The sequence below is a fragment of the Catharus ustulatus genome, chromosome 1 (assembly GCF_009819885.2).
Source record: "Catharus ustulatus isolate bCatUst1 chromosome 1, bCatUst1.pri.v2, whole genome shotgun sequence".
NCBI classification, from domain to species: domain Eukaryota; kingdom Metazoa; phylum Chordata; class Aves; order Passeriformes; family Turdidae; genus Catharus; species Catharus ustulatus.
This window is the reverse complement of record NC_046221.1, coordinates 164,592,754-164,610,130: the sequence shown is the minus strand read 5'-3', so window position 1 is coordinate 164,610,130 and position 17,377 is coordinate 164,592,754. Positions and strand designations below refer to the sequence as shown.

The following is a 17,377-nucleotide window of genomic DNA, read 5'->3' as shown; positions in this document are numbered from 1 at the left end:
AACAACGGGGTTTGTGGGGTTTGTATGGGGTTTTCATGGGGTTTTTATGGGGTACAGGGGGGGTTTGGGGTTTGGGGTTCGGGGGATTTTGGGCGATACCAATGGGAAATCGGGGGTGTCCCCCAGGGGGGGTGTCACTATGACGTCATTGTGACGTCACCGTGGGTCCCTGGGGTGTCCCAGCCCGTCCCTGTCACATCCCTGTGATGTCCCCAGGTGTCCCCGTGCCACCCCAGGTGTCCCCAGGTGTCCCCCCAGGTGTCTCTAGGTGTCCCCATGTGTCCCAGTGCCACCCCAGGTGTTCCCAGGTGTCCATGGGATGTCGCCGGGTGTCCCTGTGATGTCACCATGATGCCCCAGTGTCCCTCCAGGTGTCCCCAGGTGTCCCAGTGCCATCCCAGGTGTCCCCAGGTGTCCCCCCAGGTGTCCCCATGTCCCCCCAGGTGTCCCCGTGCCCCTCAGGTGTCCCCAGATGTCCCCAGGTGTCCCACTGCCCCCCAGGTGTCCCCCCATGGGTCCCTAGGTGTCCATGGGGTGTCCCCAGATGTCCCCAGGTGTCTCCCCAGATGTCCCCAGGTGTCTTCCCAGTTGTCCCAGTGCCCCTCCAGGTGTCCCCCCAGATGTCCCCATGTCCCCCCATGTCCCCCCGTGTCCCCGTGTCCGGTCTCACCTGGAGCCCGTCCCGGAAGCCCTGGCAGAAGCTGTGCAGGTAGCTGCGCACACCTGGGCTCAGGTAAGCGTCCACACAGGCCGTGAGGCCGCGGGGCACGGCCCGGGCCATGCGCGCCACCCCCGAGGACAGGGACACCTGAGAGAAACCCAGATCCAGGGCCAGCGCGGCCACCTGCTCCTCGTGCTCGGGCCACCTGTGGGGACAGCTGTGTCACACCTGGGGACACCTGAGTGACACCTGAGTGACACCTGAGTGACACCTGAGTGACACCTGAGAGAAACCCAGATCCAGGGCCAGCGCGGCCACCTGCTCCTCGTGCTCGGGCCACCTGTGGGGACACACCTGGGTCACACCTGGGTCACACCTGAGTGACACCTGAGTGACACCTGAGTGACACCTGAGTCATCTGAGTGACACCCGAGTGACACCTGAGAGAAACCCAGCCCCAGGGCCAGCGCGGCCACCTGCTCCTCGTGCACGGGCCACCTGTGGGGACACACCTGGGTCACACCTGGGGACACCTGAGTGACACCTGAGTGACACCTGAGTGACACCTGAGAGAAACCCAGCTCGAGGGCCAGCACGGCCACCTGCTCCTCGTGCTCGGGCCACCTGTGGGGACACACCTGGGTCACACCTGGGGACACCTGAGTGACACCTGAGTGACACCTGAGTGACACCTGAGAGAAACCCAGCTGCAGGGCCAGCGCGGCCACCTGCTCCTCGTGCTTGGGCCACCTGTGGGGACACACCTGGGTCACACCTGGGGACACCTGTATCACACCTGTGTGCCACCTGTGTCACCTGAATCACATCTGAGCCACCTGTGTGTCACACCTGTGTCACACCTGGGTCACACCTGAGTCAAACCTGGGGACACACCTGGGGACACACCTGGGACACACCTGGGACACACCTGGGGACACACCTGGGTCACACCTGAGTGACACCTGGGGACAGACCCGGGGACACACCTGGGTCACACCTGGGGACACACCTGGGGACACACCTGGGACACACCTGGGTCACACCTGGGTCACACCTGGGGACACATCTGGGGACACACCTGTGTCACACCTGGGTCACACCTGGGGACACACCTGTGTCACACCTGGGTCACACCTGGGGACACACCTGGGGACACACCCGAGTGACCCCAACCCCCACCTGCCGCTCATGTCCTGGCCACCTGTGAGACACACCTGGGTGTCACCTGTGTCACACCTGGACCCCCCCAGACCCCACTCACGCACAGCTGTGCAGCAGCAGCGAGTCCTGGAGACCCCAAATCGCCCCTGGGACCCCCAAAATTCCCCCAAAATCCCCCCCAAAATCTGACACTCACGCGTAGCTGTGCAGCAGCAGGGATTGAGGATCCCAAACCCGCCCTGGGACCCCCCAAATCCCCCCGGGACCCCCCAAATCCCCCCAAAATCTCTCACTCACGCGTAGCTGTGCAGCAGCACCAGGTTCTGATGACCCCAAACCCTCCCAAATCTCTCCAAAATCCCCCCAAAATCCCAAACTCACTTAGAGCTGTGCAGCAGCAGCCGGTCCTGGAGACCCCAAATCCCCCCTGGGACCCCAAATCCCACCAAACCCTCCCAGGACCCCCCCAAATCCCCCCAAAATCCCCCAAAATCCCCCCCAAAATCTGGCACTCGCGCGTAGCTGTGCAGCAGCAGCAGGGATTGGAGACCCCAAATCTTCCCCAGGACCCCCCAAATCCCCCCAAATCCCCCCAGGACCCCCCAAACCCCCTCTGGGACCCCCCAAATCCCCCCGGGACCCCCCAAATCCCCCAAATCCCCCACTCACGCGTAGCTGTGCAGCAGCAGCAGGGATTTGGGACCCCAAATCCTCCCTGGGACCCCCCAAATCCCCCCAAATCCCCCCAAACCCCCCAAATCTCTCACTCACGCGTAGCTGTGCAGCAGCAGCACCGCCAGGCTCCGGAAGCCGCGGTTCAGGAGCCCCTCGAGGTCCCCCCGGAGCCGCTCCAGGTCCAGCGGCTTCTGCACCAGCAGGGTGACCCCGGAACAGCCTGGGGGACAGAGGGGTCAGGGACACCCCAAAAATACCAAAATATCCCAAACTGCACCAGGAGAGTGACCCCGGAACAGCCTGGGGGGGAGAGGGGTCAGGGACACCCCAAAAACAACAAAAAAAACCAAAAAACCTCAAAAGATAAAAAAAAACGAAAAAAACCCCATATCTCCAAAACCCCAAAACCCAAAAAACCCAAAATCCCAAAAACTAAAAAAACCCAAATCTCAAAAACCCCAAAACCCGAAACTCCAAAACCCAAAAACCCCAAAACCCCAAAAAACCCAAAAACCCCCAAAAAAACCCAAATAAAACAAAAAAATCCAAAACCTCAAAACCAAAAACCCAAAACCCCAAAAACCCCAAATCCCCAAAACCCAAAAAACCCAAAAATCCCAAAAACCCAAAACCCCACAAACCCAAAAAACCCAAAAATCCCCAAAACCCAAAACTCCAAAAACCCCAAAACCCCAAAAAATCCCAAACCCCAAAACCCCCAAAACCCCAAAAAACCCAAAACCCAAAAAACCCAAAAATCCCAAAAACCCAAAACTCCAAAAACCCCAAAACCCAAAAAACCCAAAACATCCTAAAAACCCCAAACTGCACCAGCAGGGTGACCCCAGAACAGCCTGAGGGGAGAGAGGGGTCAGGGACACCCCAAAAATAGTAAAAACCCAAAAAAATCCCCCAAAAACCCCCAAAACCCCAAATCCCAAAAACCCCAAAATCCCCAAAACACCAAAAACACCAAAACCCGAAAACCCAAAAACCCCAAAAAACCCCAAATCCCCAAACCCAAAAAACCCAAAATACCCCCAAACCCCAAATCCCCAAAACCCCAAAAACCCCAAATCCCCAAACCCAAAAACCCAAACAATCCCAAACCCAAAACCCAAAAATCCCCAAAAAACCGAAAAACCTCAAAAACCCCAAAACCCCAAAACCCCCAAATCCCCAAAAACCCCATAAAACACAAAAAATCCCAAAAATCCCAAATCCCCAAAACCCCAAAAACTCAAAAACCCCAAATCCCCAAAAATCCCAAAAATCCCCAAATCCCCCAAAACCCCAAAACCCCCAAAACCCAAAAACCCCAAATACCCAAAATCCAAAAACCCCAAAACCAAAAAACAAAAAAAAAACAAAAAAAACCCCAAAAAAACCCAAAATCCCAACCCCCAGACCCCCCAAAGCCACCCAGTGCCACCCAGGATTGTCACCTGCCCGGTGTCACCCTCGGTGCCACCCCCATGTCCCACCTGGACAGGTGACAATGGCAGTGCCACCAGGGAGGTGACAATGGCAGTGCCACCCACCTTGTACCCGGGGCCAGCTGTCACTGAGGGACAGGTGACAATGGCAGTGCCACCCACCTTGTACCCGGGGCCAGGTGTCACTGAGGGACAGGTGACAATGGCAGTGCCACCCACCTTGTACCCGGGGCCAGGTGTGACTGAGGGACAGGTGACAATGGCACTGCCACCCACCTTGTACCCGGGGCCAGCTGTCACTGAGGGACAGGTGACAATGGCAGTGCCACCCACCTTGTACCCGGGGCCAGGTGTCACTCCCGGACAGGTGACAATGGCAGTGCCACCCACCTTGTACCCGGGGCCAGGTGTCACTCCCGGGCAGGTGACAATGGCAGTGCCACCCACCTTGTACCCGGGGCCAGGTGTCACTCCCGGGCAGGTGACAATGGCAGTGCCACCCACCTTGTACCCGGGGCCAGCTGTCACTCCCGGGCAGGTGACAATCCGGCTGCTCGGGGACAATCCGCTCGTCCACCTCGATGACCTCCTCGTACAGCATGTCTGGCATGGCCACCTCCTGCGGGGACACGGGGACACCGTGGGGACACGGGGGTGGCACTGGGGGACACGGCCACCTCCTGAGGGGACACGTGGGGACACCGTGGGGACACGGGGGTGGCACCAAGGGCATGGCCACCTCCTGTGGGGACACAGGGGGGACACGGGGGTGGCACTGGGTGAAATGGGACAGGACTGGGATGGCACTGGGACAGATGTGGGTGGCACTGGGACAGGAGCGGGTGGCACTGGGATGTCACTGGGACAGGAGCGGGTGGCACTGGGACAGGGGTGGGTGGCACTGGGGTGGCACTGGGGTGGCATTGGGACAGGAGCGGGTGGCACTGGGACAGGAGTGGGTGGCACTGGGACAGGAGTGGGTGGCACTGGGGTGGCACTGGGATGGCACTGGGACAGGAGCGGGTGGCACTGGGATGGCACTGGGACAGGAGCGGGTGGCACTGGGGTGGCACTGGGACAGGAGTGGGTGGCACTGGGACAGGAGTGGGTGGCACTGGGATGGCACTGGGATGGCACTGGGACAGGAGCGGGTGGCACTGGGACAGGAGTGGGTGGCACTGGGGTGGCACTGGGATGGCACTGGGACAGGAGCGGGTGGCACTGGGACAGGAGTGGGTGGCACTGGGACAGGAGTGGGTGGCACTGGGGTGGCACTGGGATGGCACTGGGACAGGAGCGGGTGGCACTGGGGTGGCACTGGGACAGGAGCGGGTGGCACTGGGGTGGCACTGGGACAGGAGAGGGTGGCACTGGGATGGCACTGGGACAGGAGTGGGTGGCACTGGGATGGCACTGGGATGGCACTGGGACAGGAGCGGGTGGCACTGGGACAGGAGTGGGTGGCACTGGTGTGGCACTGGGACAGGAGTGGGTGGCACTGGGACAGGAGTGGGTGGCACTGAGGTGGCACTGAGGTGGCACTGGGACAGGAGTGGGTGGCACTGAGGTGGCACTGGGACAGGAGTGGGTGGCACTGGGGTGGCACTGAGGTGGCACTGGGACAGGAGTGGGTGGCACTGGGACAGGAGCGGGTGGCACTGGGATGGCACTGGGACAGGAGCGGGTGGCACTGGGACAGGAGCGGGTGGCACTGGGGTGGCACTGGGATGGCACTGGGACAGGAGCGGGTGGCACTGGGACAGGAGCGGGTGGCACTGGGACAGCACTGGGACAGGGGTGGGTGGCACTGGGATGGTACTGGGACAGGAGCGGGTGGCACTGGGATGGTACTGGGACAGGAGCGGGTGGCACTGGGACAGGAGCGGGTGGCACTGGGCCAGCACTGGGAGGACACGGTGCTGTCACGGGGCTGGCACCAGGGTGGCACAGGGACAATGCCGGGCTGGCACGGGGATGTCACCTCGTGTCCCCTGTCCCGTGAGCGGGGCCCGGCCGGGTGTCCTTGGCGCGTCCCCTGTCCCCATCCGTGTCCCCTCCCCCGTGTCCCGTGTCGCTGTCCCCTGTCGCTGTCCCCTGTCGCTGTCTCCTCTCCCGTGTCGCTGTCCCCTGTCGATGTCCGCTGGCCCCTCCCCCGTGTCCCGTGTCCCCTGTCCTTGTCCCCGTTCCTGTCCCCTGTCCCCATCCCTGTCCCTGTCGCTGTCCCTGTCCCCTGTCCCTATCCCCTGTCGCTGTCCCCTGTCGCTGTCCCCTGTCCCCTGTCCCTGTCCCCTGTCCCCGTCCCCTGTCCCCTGTCCCTGTTCCCTGTCCCTGTCGCTGTCCTCTGTCCCCGTCCTCTGTCGCTGTCCCCATCCTTGTCCCTGTCTCTGTCCCCTGTCTCTGTCCCTGTCCCTGTCGCTGTCCCCTGTCCCCGTCGCTGTCCCCTCCCCGGTGGCCGCTGGCTCCCGGCCGGGCCGCGCTGGTCACGGGCCAGGACTGGCACCGACCCCGGCCCGGCACGGGACAGGAACGGGGACAAGCGACGGGGACACAGGGACAGGGACAGGGGACAGGGACAGGGGACAGGGACGGGGACAAGGGACAGGGACACAGGGACAGGAACGGGGACAGGGACAGGGGACAAGCGACGGGGACAGGGGACACAGGGACAGGGACAGGAACGGGGACAGGGACGGGGACACAGGGACAGGAACGGGGACAGGAATGGGAGAGGGATAAGGGACAGGGAGGGGACAGGGACAGGGACAGAGGACAGGGGATACGGGACACGGGACACGGGACAGGGATAGGGACAGGACAGGGAGGGGACAGGGATGGACAAGGACAGGGACAGGGGAGACGAACGGGGACAGGGATGGGACAGGGACAGGGACAAGGGACAGTGTGGGACAGTACGGTGCCAGTCCAGGAGGGGACACGGGGACAGTGTGGGGCACAGGGACACGGTGCCAGTTCCACAGCAGGGACACGGGGACAGTGTGGGGCACGGGGACACGGTGCCAGCCCAGGAGGTGACACGGGGACTCGGCGCCAGCCCCGGCACGTGCCGGTCACAGGACGTGCCAGCCCCGTGCCAGGCGGCCACGGGTCACCGCGGGGTCATCGAGGGGTCACTGCGGGGTCACCGCGGGGTCATCACGTGGTCACTGTGTGGGGTCACCGCGGGGACACCGGGGGAGGTGGCACAGGGGACATCGGGCACTCGGGGACGGCCACCCCCAGGGGACACCGGGGTGGGGCAGGGTTGGAGCTGGGGCAGGTGAGGCACAGGTGTGCCCAGGTGTCCCCAGGTGTGCCCAGGTGTATCCCAGGTGTATCCCAGGTGTGCCCAGGTGTGCCCAGGTGTGCCCCAGGTGTGCCCCAGGTGTGCCCCAGGTGTGGCCCAGGTGTCCCCAGGTGTGCCCAGGTGTGCCCAGGTGTCCCCAGGTGTGCCCAGGTGTGCCCAGGTGTATCCCAGGTGTCCCCAGGTGTGCCCAGGTGTGCCCAGGTGTATCCCAGGTGTGCCCAGGTGTGCCCAGGTGTGCCCAGGTGTGTCCCAGGTGTGCCCAGGTGTGCCCAGGTGTGCCCAGGTGTATCCCAGGTGTGCCCAGGTGTGCCCAGGTGTATCCCAGGTGTATCCCAGGTGTCCCCAGGTGTCCCCAGGTGTGCCCAGGTGTGCCCAGGTGTCCCCAGGTGTGTCCCAGGTGTTCCCAGGTGCCCCCAGGTGTCCCCAGGTGCTCACCAGGTCGAACAGGTTTGGCCTGGCCTGGGTGCCGATGTGCAGCAGGTGTGGGTGTGGGGTTTGGGGTGGGTTTGGGGGTTCAGGTGAGGGTTCAGGTGTATCCCAGGTGCCCCCAGGTGTGACACAGGTGCCCCCAGGTGTCCCCAGGTGTATCTCAGATGTCCCCAGGTGTCCCCAGGCGCTCACCAGGTCGAACAGGTGCGGCCTGGCCTGGGTGCCGATGTGCAGCAGGTGTCGGAAGCCGCGGGTCACGGCCAGGGCCGTGCGCTCGCCCCGGCGCTGCAGCAGCGCGTTGGTGGCCACCGTGGTGCCCATGCGGATCCACTGGATCTGGGATCCGTCCAGGGGCTGGTCCCGGGGCAGGGGCACCCCCAGCTCCTGTGGGACCCCAACATTCACTGAGGGACCCCAACATTTACCTGGGGAACCCCAAAATTTACCTGGGGAACCCCATGATTCACCTGAGTACCCCAAAATTCACCTGGGGGATCACAGCCCCCCCATGCGGATCCACTGGATCTGGGATCCGTCCAGGGGCTGATCCCGGGGCAGGGCCACCCCCAGCTCCTGTGGGAGTCACCCCAAAATCCACCTGAGCACCCCAGGATTTACCTGGGGAGCCCCAAAATTCACCTGGGGGATCCCAAAATCGACCTGAGCACCCCAAAATTTACCTGGGGAACCTCAAAATTCACCTGGGGGATCCCAGTCCCACAGCCCCACCCCCCATGTGGATCCACTGGATCTGGGATCCATCCAGGGGCTGATCCCGGGGCAGGGGCACCCCCAGCTCCTGTGGGAGTCACCCCAAAATCCACCTGAGCACCCCAGGATTTACCTGGGGGACCCCAAAATTCACCTGGGGGATCCCAGCCCCCCCAAGGGGATCCACTGGATCTGGGATCCGTCCAGGGGCTGATCCCAGGGCAGGGGCACCCCCAGCTCCTGTGGGACCCCAAAATTTATTGAGGGACCTCAAAATTCACCTGGGGAACCCCAAAATTTACCTGGGGAACCTCAAAATTCACCTGGGGGATCCCAGCCCCACAGCCCCCCCCATGGGGATCCACTGGATCCCATCCTGGGGCAGGGGCAACTCCAAAACTGAACCCCAGGACCCCAGACCCATTTGGGAACTCCCAGACCCCATTCAGAGGCCCTAGATCCCATTTGGGAACCCAGACCCCCTTTAAGGACCCCCAGACCCATTTAGGGACCCCCAGACCCCATTTAGGGGCCCTAGATCCCATTTGGGGACCCCCAGACCCCATTTAGGGACCCCCAGACCCATTTAGGGACCCCCAGACCCCATTTAGGGACCCCCAGACCCCACTCAGGGGCCCTAGATCCCATTGGGAACCCCCCCAGACCCATTTGAGGACCCCCAGACCCATTTGGGAACCCCCCAGACCCCATTTGGGGACCCCCAGACCCATTTGAGGACCCCCAGACCCATTTGGGGACCCCCAGATCCCATTTAGGGCCTTAGAGGGGCTCAGAGGGGATCCTGGGGCGCAGGAGGGGTCTGGGGGTGTCCCCAAGGGGGTCCCCAAAGGGGTCCCCGGGATTTCCCATGGGGGTCCCTGGGAGAGGCATTTGGGGGGGGTCCCGTGGGTATCTCGGGGGTCTCGGGGGTCCCAGAAGGGCAGTCGGGGGGTGGTTCTGGTGGTCCCGGGGGGTTTCTGCTGTGATCCTGGGGGTCCCAGGTGGGTATTGGGGGGTCCTGGGGGTCCCAGCTGAGTACTTGGGGGGGGTCCCGGCTGTTCTGGGGGTCCCAGGGGGGTCCTGGTGTGGTCCTGGGGGTCCCAGCCGGGTATTGGGGGGGCGGTCCCGGGGGTCCCCGGGGTCTCGGGGGTCCTGGGGGTCCCTGCTCTGCCCCCGAGGGTCCCGGGGGTCCTGCTCCATCCCTGCCGTGTCCCGGGGGTCCCGCTGTGTCCCTGTTGTGTCCCGGGGGTCCCTGCTCTGTCCCCGAGGGTCCCCACTCTGTCCCGGGGGTCCCCTCTCTGTCCCGGGGGTCCCCACTCTGTCCCCGGGGGTCCTCTCTCTGTCCCGGGGGTCCCAGCCATGTCCCGGGGGTCCCTGCTCTGTCCCCGGGGGTCCCCACTCTGTCCCGGGGGTCCCCTCTCTGTCCCGGGGGTCCCTCTCTGTCCCCGGGGGTCCCGGGGGTCCCTGCTCTGTCCCCGGGGGTCCCGGGAGTCCCAGCTGGGTATTGGGGGAATCCCGGGGGTCCTGGCCATGCCCCGGGGGTCCCGGAAGTCCCTGCTCTGTCCCCGGGGTCCCAGGGTTCCCTGCTCTGTCCCGGGGGTGCTGCTGTGTCCCCGCCGTGTCCCTGGGGGTCCCGGGGGTCCCGTTCGGCCCCTGGCCATGTCCCAGGGATCCCGGCGGTCCCTGCTCTGTCCCGGGGTTCCTCCCTCTGTCCCGGGGTTCCCTGCTATGTCCCGGGGGTCCCTGCTCTGTCCCCGGGGTTCCCTGTCGTGCCCCAGGGGTCCCGGGGGTCCCCTCTCTGTCCCCGGGGGTCCCGTTCGGTCCCTGGCCATGTCCCGGGGGTCCCGAGGGTCCTGCTCCGTCCCTGCCATGTCCCGGGGGTCCCTGCCGTGTCCCGGGGGGTCCCGCTCTGTCCCGGGGGTCCCTGCCGTGTCCCGGGGGTCCCTGCTCTGTCCCGGGTGCCCTCGGGGTCCCGCTGTGTCCTCGCTCTGTCCCGGGGGTCCCTGCTCTGTCCCCGAGGGTCCCCGCTCTGTCCTCGCCATATCCCGGGGGTCCCACTCTGTCCCCGGGGTTCCCGGGGGTCCCTGCCGTGTCCCGGGGGTCCCCTCTCTGTCCCCCGGGGTCCCGGCCATGCCCCGGGGGTCCCGGAAGTCCCTGCTCTGTCCCAGGGGTCCCCTCTCTGTCCCCCGAGGTCCTGGGGGTCCCGGAGGTTCCCTGCTCTATCCCCGCTCTGTCCCGGGGTTCCCCGCCGTGCCCCGGGGGTCCCCGCTCTGTCCCCGGGGGTCCCCGCTCTGTCCCCGGGGGTCCCTGCTCTGTCCCCGGGGGTCCCGTTCTGTCCCCGGGGGTCCCGGGGGCCCCGTTCGGTCCCTGCTCTGTCCCCGGGGGTCCCGCTGTGTCCCCGCCGTGTCCCGGGGGTCCCTGCTCTGTCCCGGGGTTCCTCCCTCTGTCCCGGGGGTCCCTGCTATGTCCCGGCGGTCCCTGCTCTGTCCCCGGGGTTCCCTGTCGTGCCCCAGGGGTCTCGGGGGTCCCCTCTCTGTCCCCGGGGGTCCCGTTCGGTCCCTGGCCATGTCCCGGGGGTCCCGAGGGTCCTGCTCCGTCCCTGCCGTGTCCCGGGGGGTCCCGCTCTGTCCCGGGGGTCCCACTCTGTCCCCTCTCTGTCCCCAGGGGTCCCGGGGGTCGCACCTCCTGCAGGATGCGGCGGATGCCCTCGGTGGGCGCGTCCCGGTACGCGGGGTCCTCGGAGAGCAGCTTGAGGACGCGGACGCGGCCGCCGGGACAGCGGGCGAACACGTCCGTGAAGGTCCCGCCGCGGTCGATGGCGAACTGGAAACCGGAGGGGGCGAGCGGGGCCGCCATGGCTGCACCGGGACCGGGAACGGCACCGGGACAGGGACCGGGAACGGGACAGGGAACGGGACAGGGAACGGGACAGGGAACGGGACAGGGAACGGCACCGGGCAGGGAACGGCTCCGGCCTGGAACAAGGTCGGGGCTCTCCGGACAGCGGCGTCCGGCAAAGCCTCGGGGCTGTCCGGTGAGGGGCGGGACTGTCCGGTCAGGGGTCACTGCTGTCCGGTGAGGGGCGGGACTGTCCGGTCAGGGGTCACTGCTGTCCGGTGAGGGGCGGGACTGTCCGGTACGGCCCGCTCAGGGGTCACTGCTGTCCGGTGAGGGGCGGGACTGTCCGGTCAGGGGTCACTGCTGTCCGGTGAGGGGCGGGAAAGGTTTGGGGCTGTCCGGGGAAGATTCGGTGCAGTCCGGGGAAGGTTCGGGGCTGGTCGCAGCAGGTTCGGGACTGTCCCGAGCAGGTTCGGTGCTGTCCGCTGCTGCCCGGGGAAGGTTCGAGACTGTCCGGAGAAGGTTCGGTGCAGTCCGGGGCAGGTTCGGTGCAGTCCGGGAAAGGTTCGGGGCTGTCCGGGGCAGGTTCGGTGCAGTCCGGAGCAGGTTCGGTGCCGCTCGGGGCAGGTTCGGTGCAGTCCGGGGAAGGTTCGGTGCAGTCCGGAGCAGGTTCGGTGCAGTCCGGGGCAGGTTCGGTGCAGTCCGGGGCAGGTTCGGTGCAGTCCGGGGCAGGTTCGGTGCACTCCGGGAAGGTTCGGTGCACTCCGGAGCAGGTTCGGTGCACTCCGGGAAGGTTCGGTGCAGTCCGGGGCAGGTTCGGTGCTGTCCGGGGCAGGTTCGGTGCTGTCCGGGGAAGGTTCGGTGCAGTCCGGGGCAGGTTCGTTGCAGTCCGGGTCAGGTTCGGTGCCCCTCGGGGGAGGTTCGGTGCCCGCTCCCGGGTCGGTACCGCCCGCTGAAGGGTCCTGGGCGGCGCTGCCGGTCCGGCAGGGGTCGCTCCGGTCCCGTTCGGTCCCGTTCTGTTCCCGCCCGGTCCCGTTCGGTGCCGTTGCCGCGAACCGGCCGAGGGGGCGGGGCTTTGTTTGGGGGCGTGGTCTAGTCCTGAGGGGCGTGCTTTTAAATGGGGGCGGGGCCTCTGCAACGGCTGCTTTGGGGGCGTGGCCTGGCGTGATGAGTACGTCAAGGGGCGGTGCCTCCCTTTGGCGGGCGGCTCGCGCGGGGCACGCCGGGAGTTGTAGTCCGGCCCCTCACGGCGCGTACGGGCGGCAAAGGCCGCGCGCGGGGCACGCCGGGAGTTGTAGTCCGGCCCCACACGCGGTGACCGGAGCGGGAGCGGTGCCGGCAGCGGAACCGGGAGCGGTGCCGGCATGGCGGGGCTGGAGCTGGTGTCGGACGCGGGGTTCCGGGCCGATGGGCGCCGGCCGGACGAGCTGCGCAAGGTGCGGGCCCGGCTCGGGGTGCTGGCTCGGGCCGACGGCTCGGCCTACCTGGAGCAGGGCAACACCAAGGTGCTGGCGGCCGTGTACGGCCCGCACGAGGTGAGCGGGGCCCCGGGGCTGTGAATCCTCCCCCGGGGCTGTGAATCCTCCCTGGGCTTGTGAATCCTCCCTCGGGGCTGTGAATCCTTTCTGGGGTTTGTGACCCCCCCTCAGTGTCTGTGACCCCCCCTCTCAGTGTCTGTGACCCCCCCTCTCAGTGTCTGTGACCCCCCCTCTCAGTGTCTGTGACCCCTCCTCAATGTCTGTGACCCCCTCCCCCAGGATTTTGGGGGTCCGAGCCACCCCACTCTGACCCCCCCATTCCCCAATTTGTGCCCTTCACATCCTGAGGACCCCCCCCCCATTTCTCTGTCCCCCCTCCTCAATTTCTCCACCCCCCCCTTCACCCCCTAACTCAAATTTTGGGTCCTTCTCCACAGCCCCGACCCCCATTTCTCTGCCCCCCATTTTCGGGGGTCCCACAGCACAGCCCCCCCCTTACCCCCTACCCCAATTCCGGGGGTCCCTCTCCTCACCCCCTACCCCATTTCTCTCCCCCCAGGTGCGGGGGTCCCGCTCCAAAGCCCCCCCGGACCGAGCCCTGCTGTGCTGCCGCTGCAGCTCGGCGCCGTTCGCGGGCGGGGGCGAGAGGCGGCGCCGCCCCCCCCAGGGCGGGGGGGACCGGAGGTCGGGGGAGAGAGCGCTGCTGCTGCGGGGCGTGCTGGAGGGGGCCGTGCTGGGACAGCTGTACCCCCGGTCACAGATCGATGTGCACGTGCAGGTGGGGCTGGGGGCGGCTGGGGGTGTCCTGGGTGGGTTTGGGGGGGTCCTGGGGGGGTTTTGGGGTGTCCTGGGGGCTTTGGGGGTGTCCAGGTGGGTCTGGGGGTGTCCTGGGGGGATCCTGGGTGTGTCCTGGGGGGGTTTGGGGGTGTCCTGGCAGGGTCCTGGGTGGAATTTAGAGGATTTTGGGGGTGTTTTTGGGATATTTTGGGTTCCCCTGACCCTCTGTCCCCCCCAGGTGCTGCAGGCTGATGGGGGCTGTGGGATTTAGGATATTTTGGGATATTGAGGGTGTCCCTGTCCCCGCCAGGTGCTGCAGGCTGTGGGATTTGGGATATTTTGGGATATTTGGGATATTTAGGATGTCCCTGTCCCCCCAGGTGCTGCAGGCTGACGGGGGCGAGCTGGGGGCCAGCGTGAGCGCGGCCGGGCTGGCCCTGCAGGACGCGGGCGTGGCGCTGCGCGGCCCCGTGGTGGCCGGGTCGGCCGGGCTGGCCGAGCCCCCCGCCGGGCCCCCGGTGGCCCTGAGCGACCTGAGCGCGGCCGAGGAGGCGGCCGGAGGGCCCAGGCTGGTGGTGGCCACGGTGGCCGGCAGCGGGCAGCTGGCCCTGTGCCAGCTCAGCGCCCGGCTGCACCAGGAGAGGCTCCGGCCGGTGCTGGACGCGGCCCAGGCCGCCTGCCGGGGGCTGCACGCCGTGCTGGACGGCGTGGTGAGGGCCAGGCTGCGCCAGGACACGGCCATGGAGCAGTGACAGCGGTGGGGACAGCCCCAGGACACGGCCACAGTGACCAGTGACAGCCCCAGGACACGGCCATGGAGCAGTGACAGCGGTGGGGACAGCCCCAGGACACGGCCACAGTGACCAGTGACAGCCCCAGGACACGGCCATGGCCACAGTGACAGCCCCAGGACACTGCCATGGCCACAGTGACAGCCCCAGGACACGGCCATGGCCACAGTGACAGCCCCAGGACACTGCCATGGCCACAGTGACAGCCCCAGGACACGGCCATGGAGCAGTGAGTGACCAGTGACAGCCCCAGGACACGGCCACAGTGACAGCCCCAGGACACTGCCATGGAGCAGTGAGTGACCACAGTGACAGCCCCAGGACACGGCCACAGTGACAGCCCCAGGACACTGCCATGGAGCAGTGAGTGACCACAGTGACAGCCCCAGGACACGGCCATGGAGCAGTGAGTGACCACAGTGACAGCCCCAGGACACGGCCATGGAGCAGTGAGTGACCACAGTGACAGCCTCAGGACACGGCCATGGCCACAGTGACCAGTGACAGCCTCAGGACACGGCCATGGAGCAGTGAGTGACCAGTGACAGCCCCAGGACACGGCCACAGTGACAGCCCCAGGACACTGCCATGGAGCAGTGAGTGACCAGTGACAGCCCCAGGACACTGCCATGGCCACAGTGACCACAGCGACAGCACCAGGACACGGCCACAGTGACCACAGTGACAGCCCCAGGACATGCCCATGGAGCAGTGACAGCGGTGGGGACAGCCCCAGGACATGGCCACAGTGACCAGTGACAGCCCCAGGACACGGCCACAGTGACCAGTGACAGCCCCAGGACACGGCCACAGTGACCAGTGACAGCCCCAGGACACGGCCATGGAGCAGTGACAGCGGTGGGGACAGCCCCAGGACATGGCCACAGTGACCAGTGACAGCCCCAGGACACGGCCACAGTGACCAGTGACAGCCCCAGGACACGGCCACAGTGACCAGTGACAGCCCCAGGACACAGCCATGGAGCAGTGACAGCCCCAGGACACGGCCATGGAGCAGTGACAGCGGTGGGGACAGCCCCAGGACATGGCCACAGTGACCAGTGACAGCCCCAGGACACGGCCATGGAGCAGTGACCACAGGGACAGCCCCAGGACATGGCCACAGTGACCACAGTGACAACCCCAGGACACTGCCATGGCCACAGTGACCACAGTGACCAGCATGGGGACACCAGGACACTGCCATGGCCACAGTGACCACCATGGGGACACCAGGACACTGCCATGGCCACAGTGACCACCATGGGGACACCAGGACACTGCCATGGCCACAGTGACCACCATGGGGACACCAGGACACTGCCATGGCACAGTGACCACCATGGGGACACCAGGACACTGCCATGGCACAGTGACCACCATGGGGACACCAGGACACTGCCATGGCCACAGTGACCAGCATGGGGACACCAGGACACTGCCATGGCCACAGTGACCAGCATGGGGACACCAGGACACTGCCATGGCCACAGTGACCAGCATGGGGACACCAGGACACTGCCATGGCCACAGTGACCACAGTGACCACCCTGGGGACACCAGGACACTGCCATGGCCACAGTGACCACCATGGGGACACCAGGACACTGCCATGGCCACAGTGACACCAGGACACTGCCATGGCCACAGTGACCACAGTGACAGCCCCAGGACACTGCCATGGCCTCAGTGACCACAGTGGGGACACCAGGACACTGCCATGGCCACAGTGACCACCCTGGGGACACCAGGACACTGTGGTGTCCAGCTGACCCTGGGGACACCAGCACTGGGACTCTGGGGTGTTTTTTGGGGTCGCCAATGTCACCATGGCAATAAACTGGGGTGTGTCACCGCATGCTCTGTGTCACCTGAGTGTCACCTGTGCCTGCCACCCCCATTGTCCCCCCAAAATCCCCAGGTTTTCCTCCCCTTTACCCCAAAATCCCAACTTTTCCCGCCATCCTTTACCCCAAAATCCCCTTTTTTCCCCCATTCTTTACTCCGAAATCCCAATTTTTCCACCCATTTTTTGCCCCCTTCACCCCAAAATCCCATTTTTTCCCCCATTATTTACCCCAAAATCCCCTTTTGTCTCCCATTTTTTTGCCCCCTTTACCCCAAAATCCCAATTTTTCCACCCATTTTTCGCCCTTTACCCCAAAATCTCCATTTTTCCTCCATTCTTTACCCCAAAATCCCCATTTTTCTCCCATTCTTTACCCCCAAATCCCATTTTTTCTCCCCATTTTTTTTCCCTTTACCCCAAAATCCCAATTTTTCCACCCATTTTTTGCCCCATTTACCCCAAAATCCCCATTTTTCCCCCATTCTTCACCCCAAAATTCCCTTTTTCCCTCCATTCTTTGCCCCAAAATCCCAATTTTCCCCTATTATTTACCCCAAAATCCCCGTTTTTTCCCCCATTTTTTGCCCCTTTTACCCCCAAATCCCCATTTTTCTCCCCATTCTTTACCTCCAAATCCCGTTTTTCCCTCCATTCTTTACCCCCAAATCCCAATTGTCCCCCATTCTTTACCCCAAAATCCCCGTTTTTTCCCCCATTTTTCCCTAAAATCCCCATTACACTTGGCCACGCCCACCGCGCCTTTGCTCCGCCCATATCCCCACATAGCCCCGCCCACACCCCATAGCCACGCCCATCCCCCTGACCACGCCCCCAGTTGGGCGGAGCAATCGCTGTCTCGGCGCTCCGCTCCCCGCCCTTGGCCACGCCCCCCCTTTGGCCCCGCCCCTCGCGCTCGCGCGCTCCGCCATCGATTGAGCGGCCTGGCCGCGCGCAGCCGCAGCTTTTTGAGGTGATTTTAAAGGATTTTAAAAGATTTTAAAGGATTTTGGGGCTTTTTGGGGGTCCCGCGGGGCACGGCGGGGTGTGGGGTGGGGAAAGGGCCGGGTCAGAGCCGTGTGGGGGCTGTGGGGGCGGGGGGAGGGGAAGGGAAGGGAGCGGGGCCTGAGGGGAGTGGGGGGGAGTGGGGGGATTTGGGGTGTCTGTGAGGGGATTTGGGGGAGATTTGGGGTGTCCCTGAGGGGAATGAGGGGGATTTGGGATTTTTGGGGGGGCTCTGTGGGGTCTGGGATTTTTTTTGGGAGGGGGC

General features: G+C 64.9%; 3 protein-coding genes across 10 annotated transcripts in view; 2 read left to right on the top strand and 1 right to left on the bottom strand.

Annotated features, from left to right (window-relative positions):
- LOC116994619 (5-oxoprolinase-like) overlaps nucleotides 1-11,982 on the bottom strand; it is a 46,991-nt gene extending 35,009 nt beyond the window's left edge. The window contains exons 1-5 of the mRNA XM_033056464.1: nucleotides 11,060-11,982; nucleotides 7,859-8,050; nucleotides 4,438-4,552; nucleotides 2,594-2,717; nucleotides 671-866 (exon numbers count right to left, since the gene is read on the bottom strand). Coding sequence (XP_032912355.1) covers nucleotides 671-866; nucleotides 2,594-2,717; nucleotides 4,438-4,552; nucleotides 7,859-8,050; nucleotides 11,060-11,233 — 801 coding nt within the window. The 5' untranslated portion in view covers nucleotides 11,234-11,982. The remainder of the gene's footprint in view (nucleotides 1-670; nucleotides 867-2,593; nucleotides 2,718-4,437; nucleotides 4,553-7,858; nucleotides 8,051-11,059) is intronic.
- The window catches only part of LOC116994948 (erythroblast NAD(P)(+)--arginine ADP-ribosyltransferase-like), a 268,873-nt gene that overhangs the window by 153,864 nt on the left and 97,632 nt on the right, over nucleotides 1-17,377 (top strand). The window lies entirely within an intron of this gene.
- LOC116994806 (exosome complex component RRP41-like) lies at nucleotides 11,624-15,386 on the top strand. Of its 8 annotated transcripts, XR_004417583.1 has the most exons (6): nucleotides 12,009-12,750; nucleotides 13,253-13,471; nucleotides 13,851-14,201; nucleotides 14,276-14,349; nucleotides 14,474-14,501; nucleotides 15,247-15,386. XR_004417583.1 is itself a non-coding variant. In XM_033056773.1 (4 exons), the coding sequence occupies exons 2-4, from the start codon at nucleotides 12,580-12,582 to the stop codon at nucleotides 14,220-14,222; spliced, it is 762 nt and encodes a 253-aa protein (XP_032912664.1). In that variant the 5' UTR covers nucleotides 11,624-11,643; nucleotides 12,135-12,579; the 3' UTR covers nucleotides 14,223-14,368. The 8 variants fall into 8 exon arrangements, 4 of the variants coding, with proteins under 4 accessions (XP_032912664.1, XP_032912671.1, XP_032912688.1 ...); XR_004417582.1 differs by lacking the exons at nucleotides 14,276-14,349; nucleotides 14,474-14,501 and adding an exon at nucleotides 15,062-15,186 and having other exon boundaries at nucleotides 13,851-14,243; XR_004417596.1 differs by lacking the exons at nucleotides 14,474-14,501; nucleotides 15,247-15,386 and adding an exon at nucleotides 14,381-14,403 and having other exon boundaries at nucleotides 13,851-14,243; nucleotides 14,276-14,317.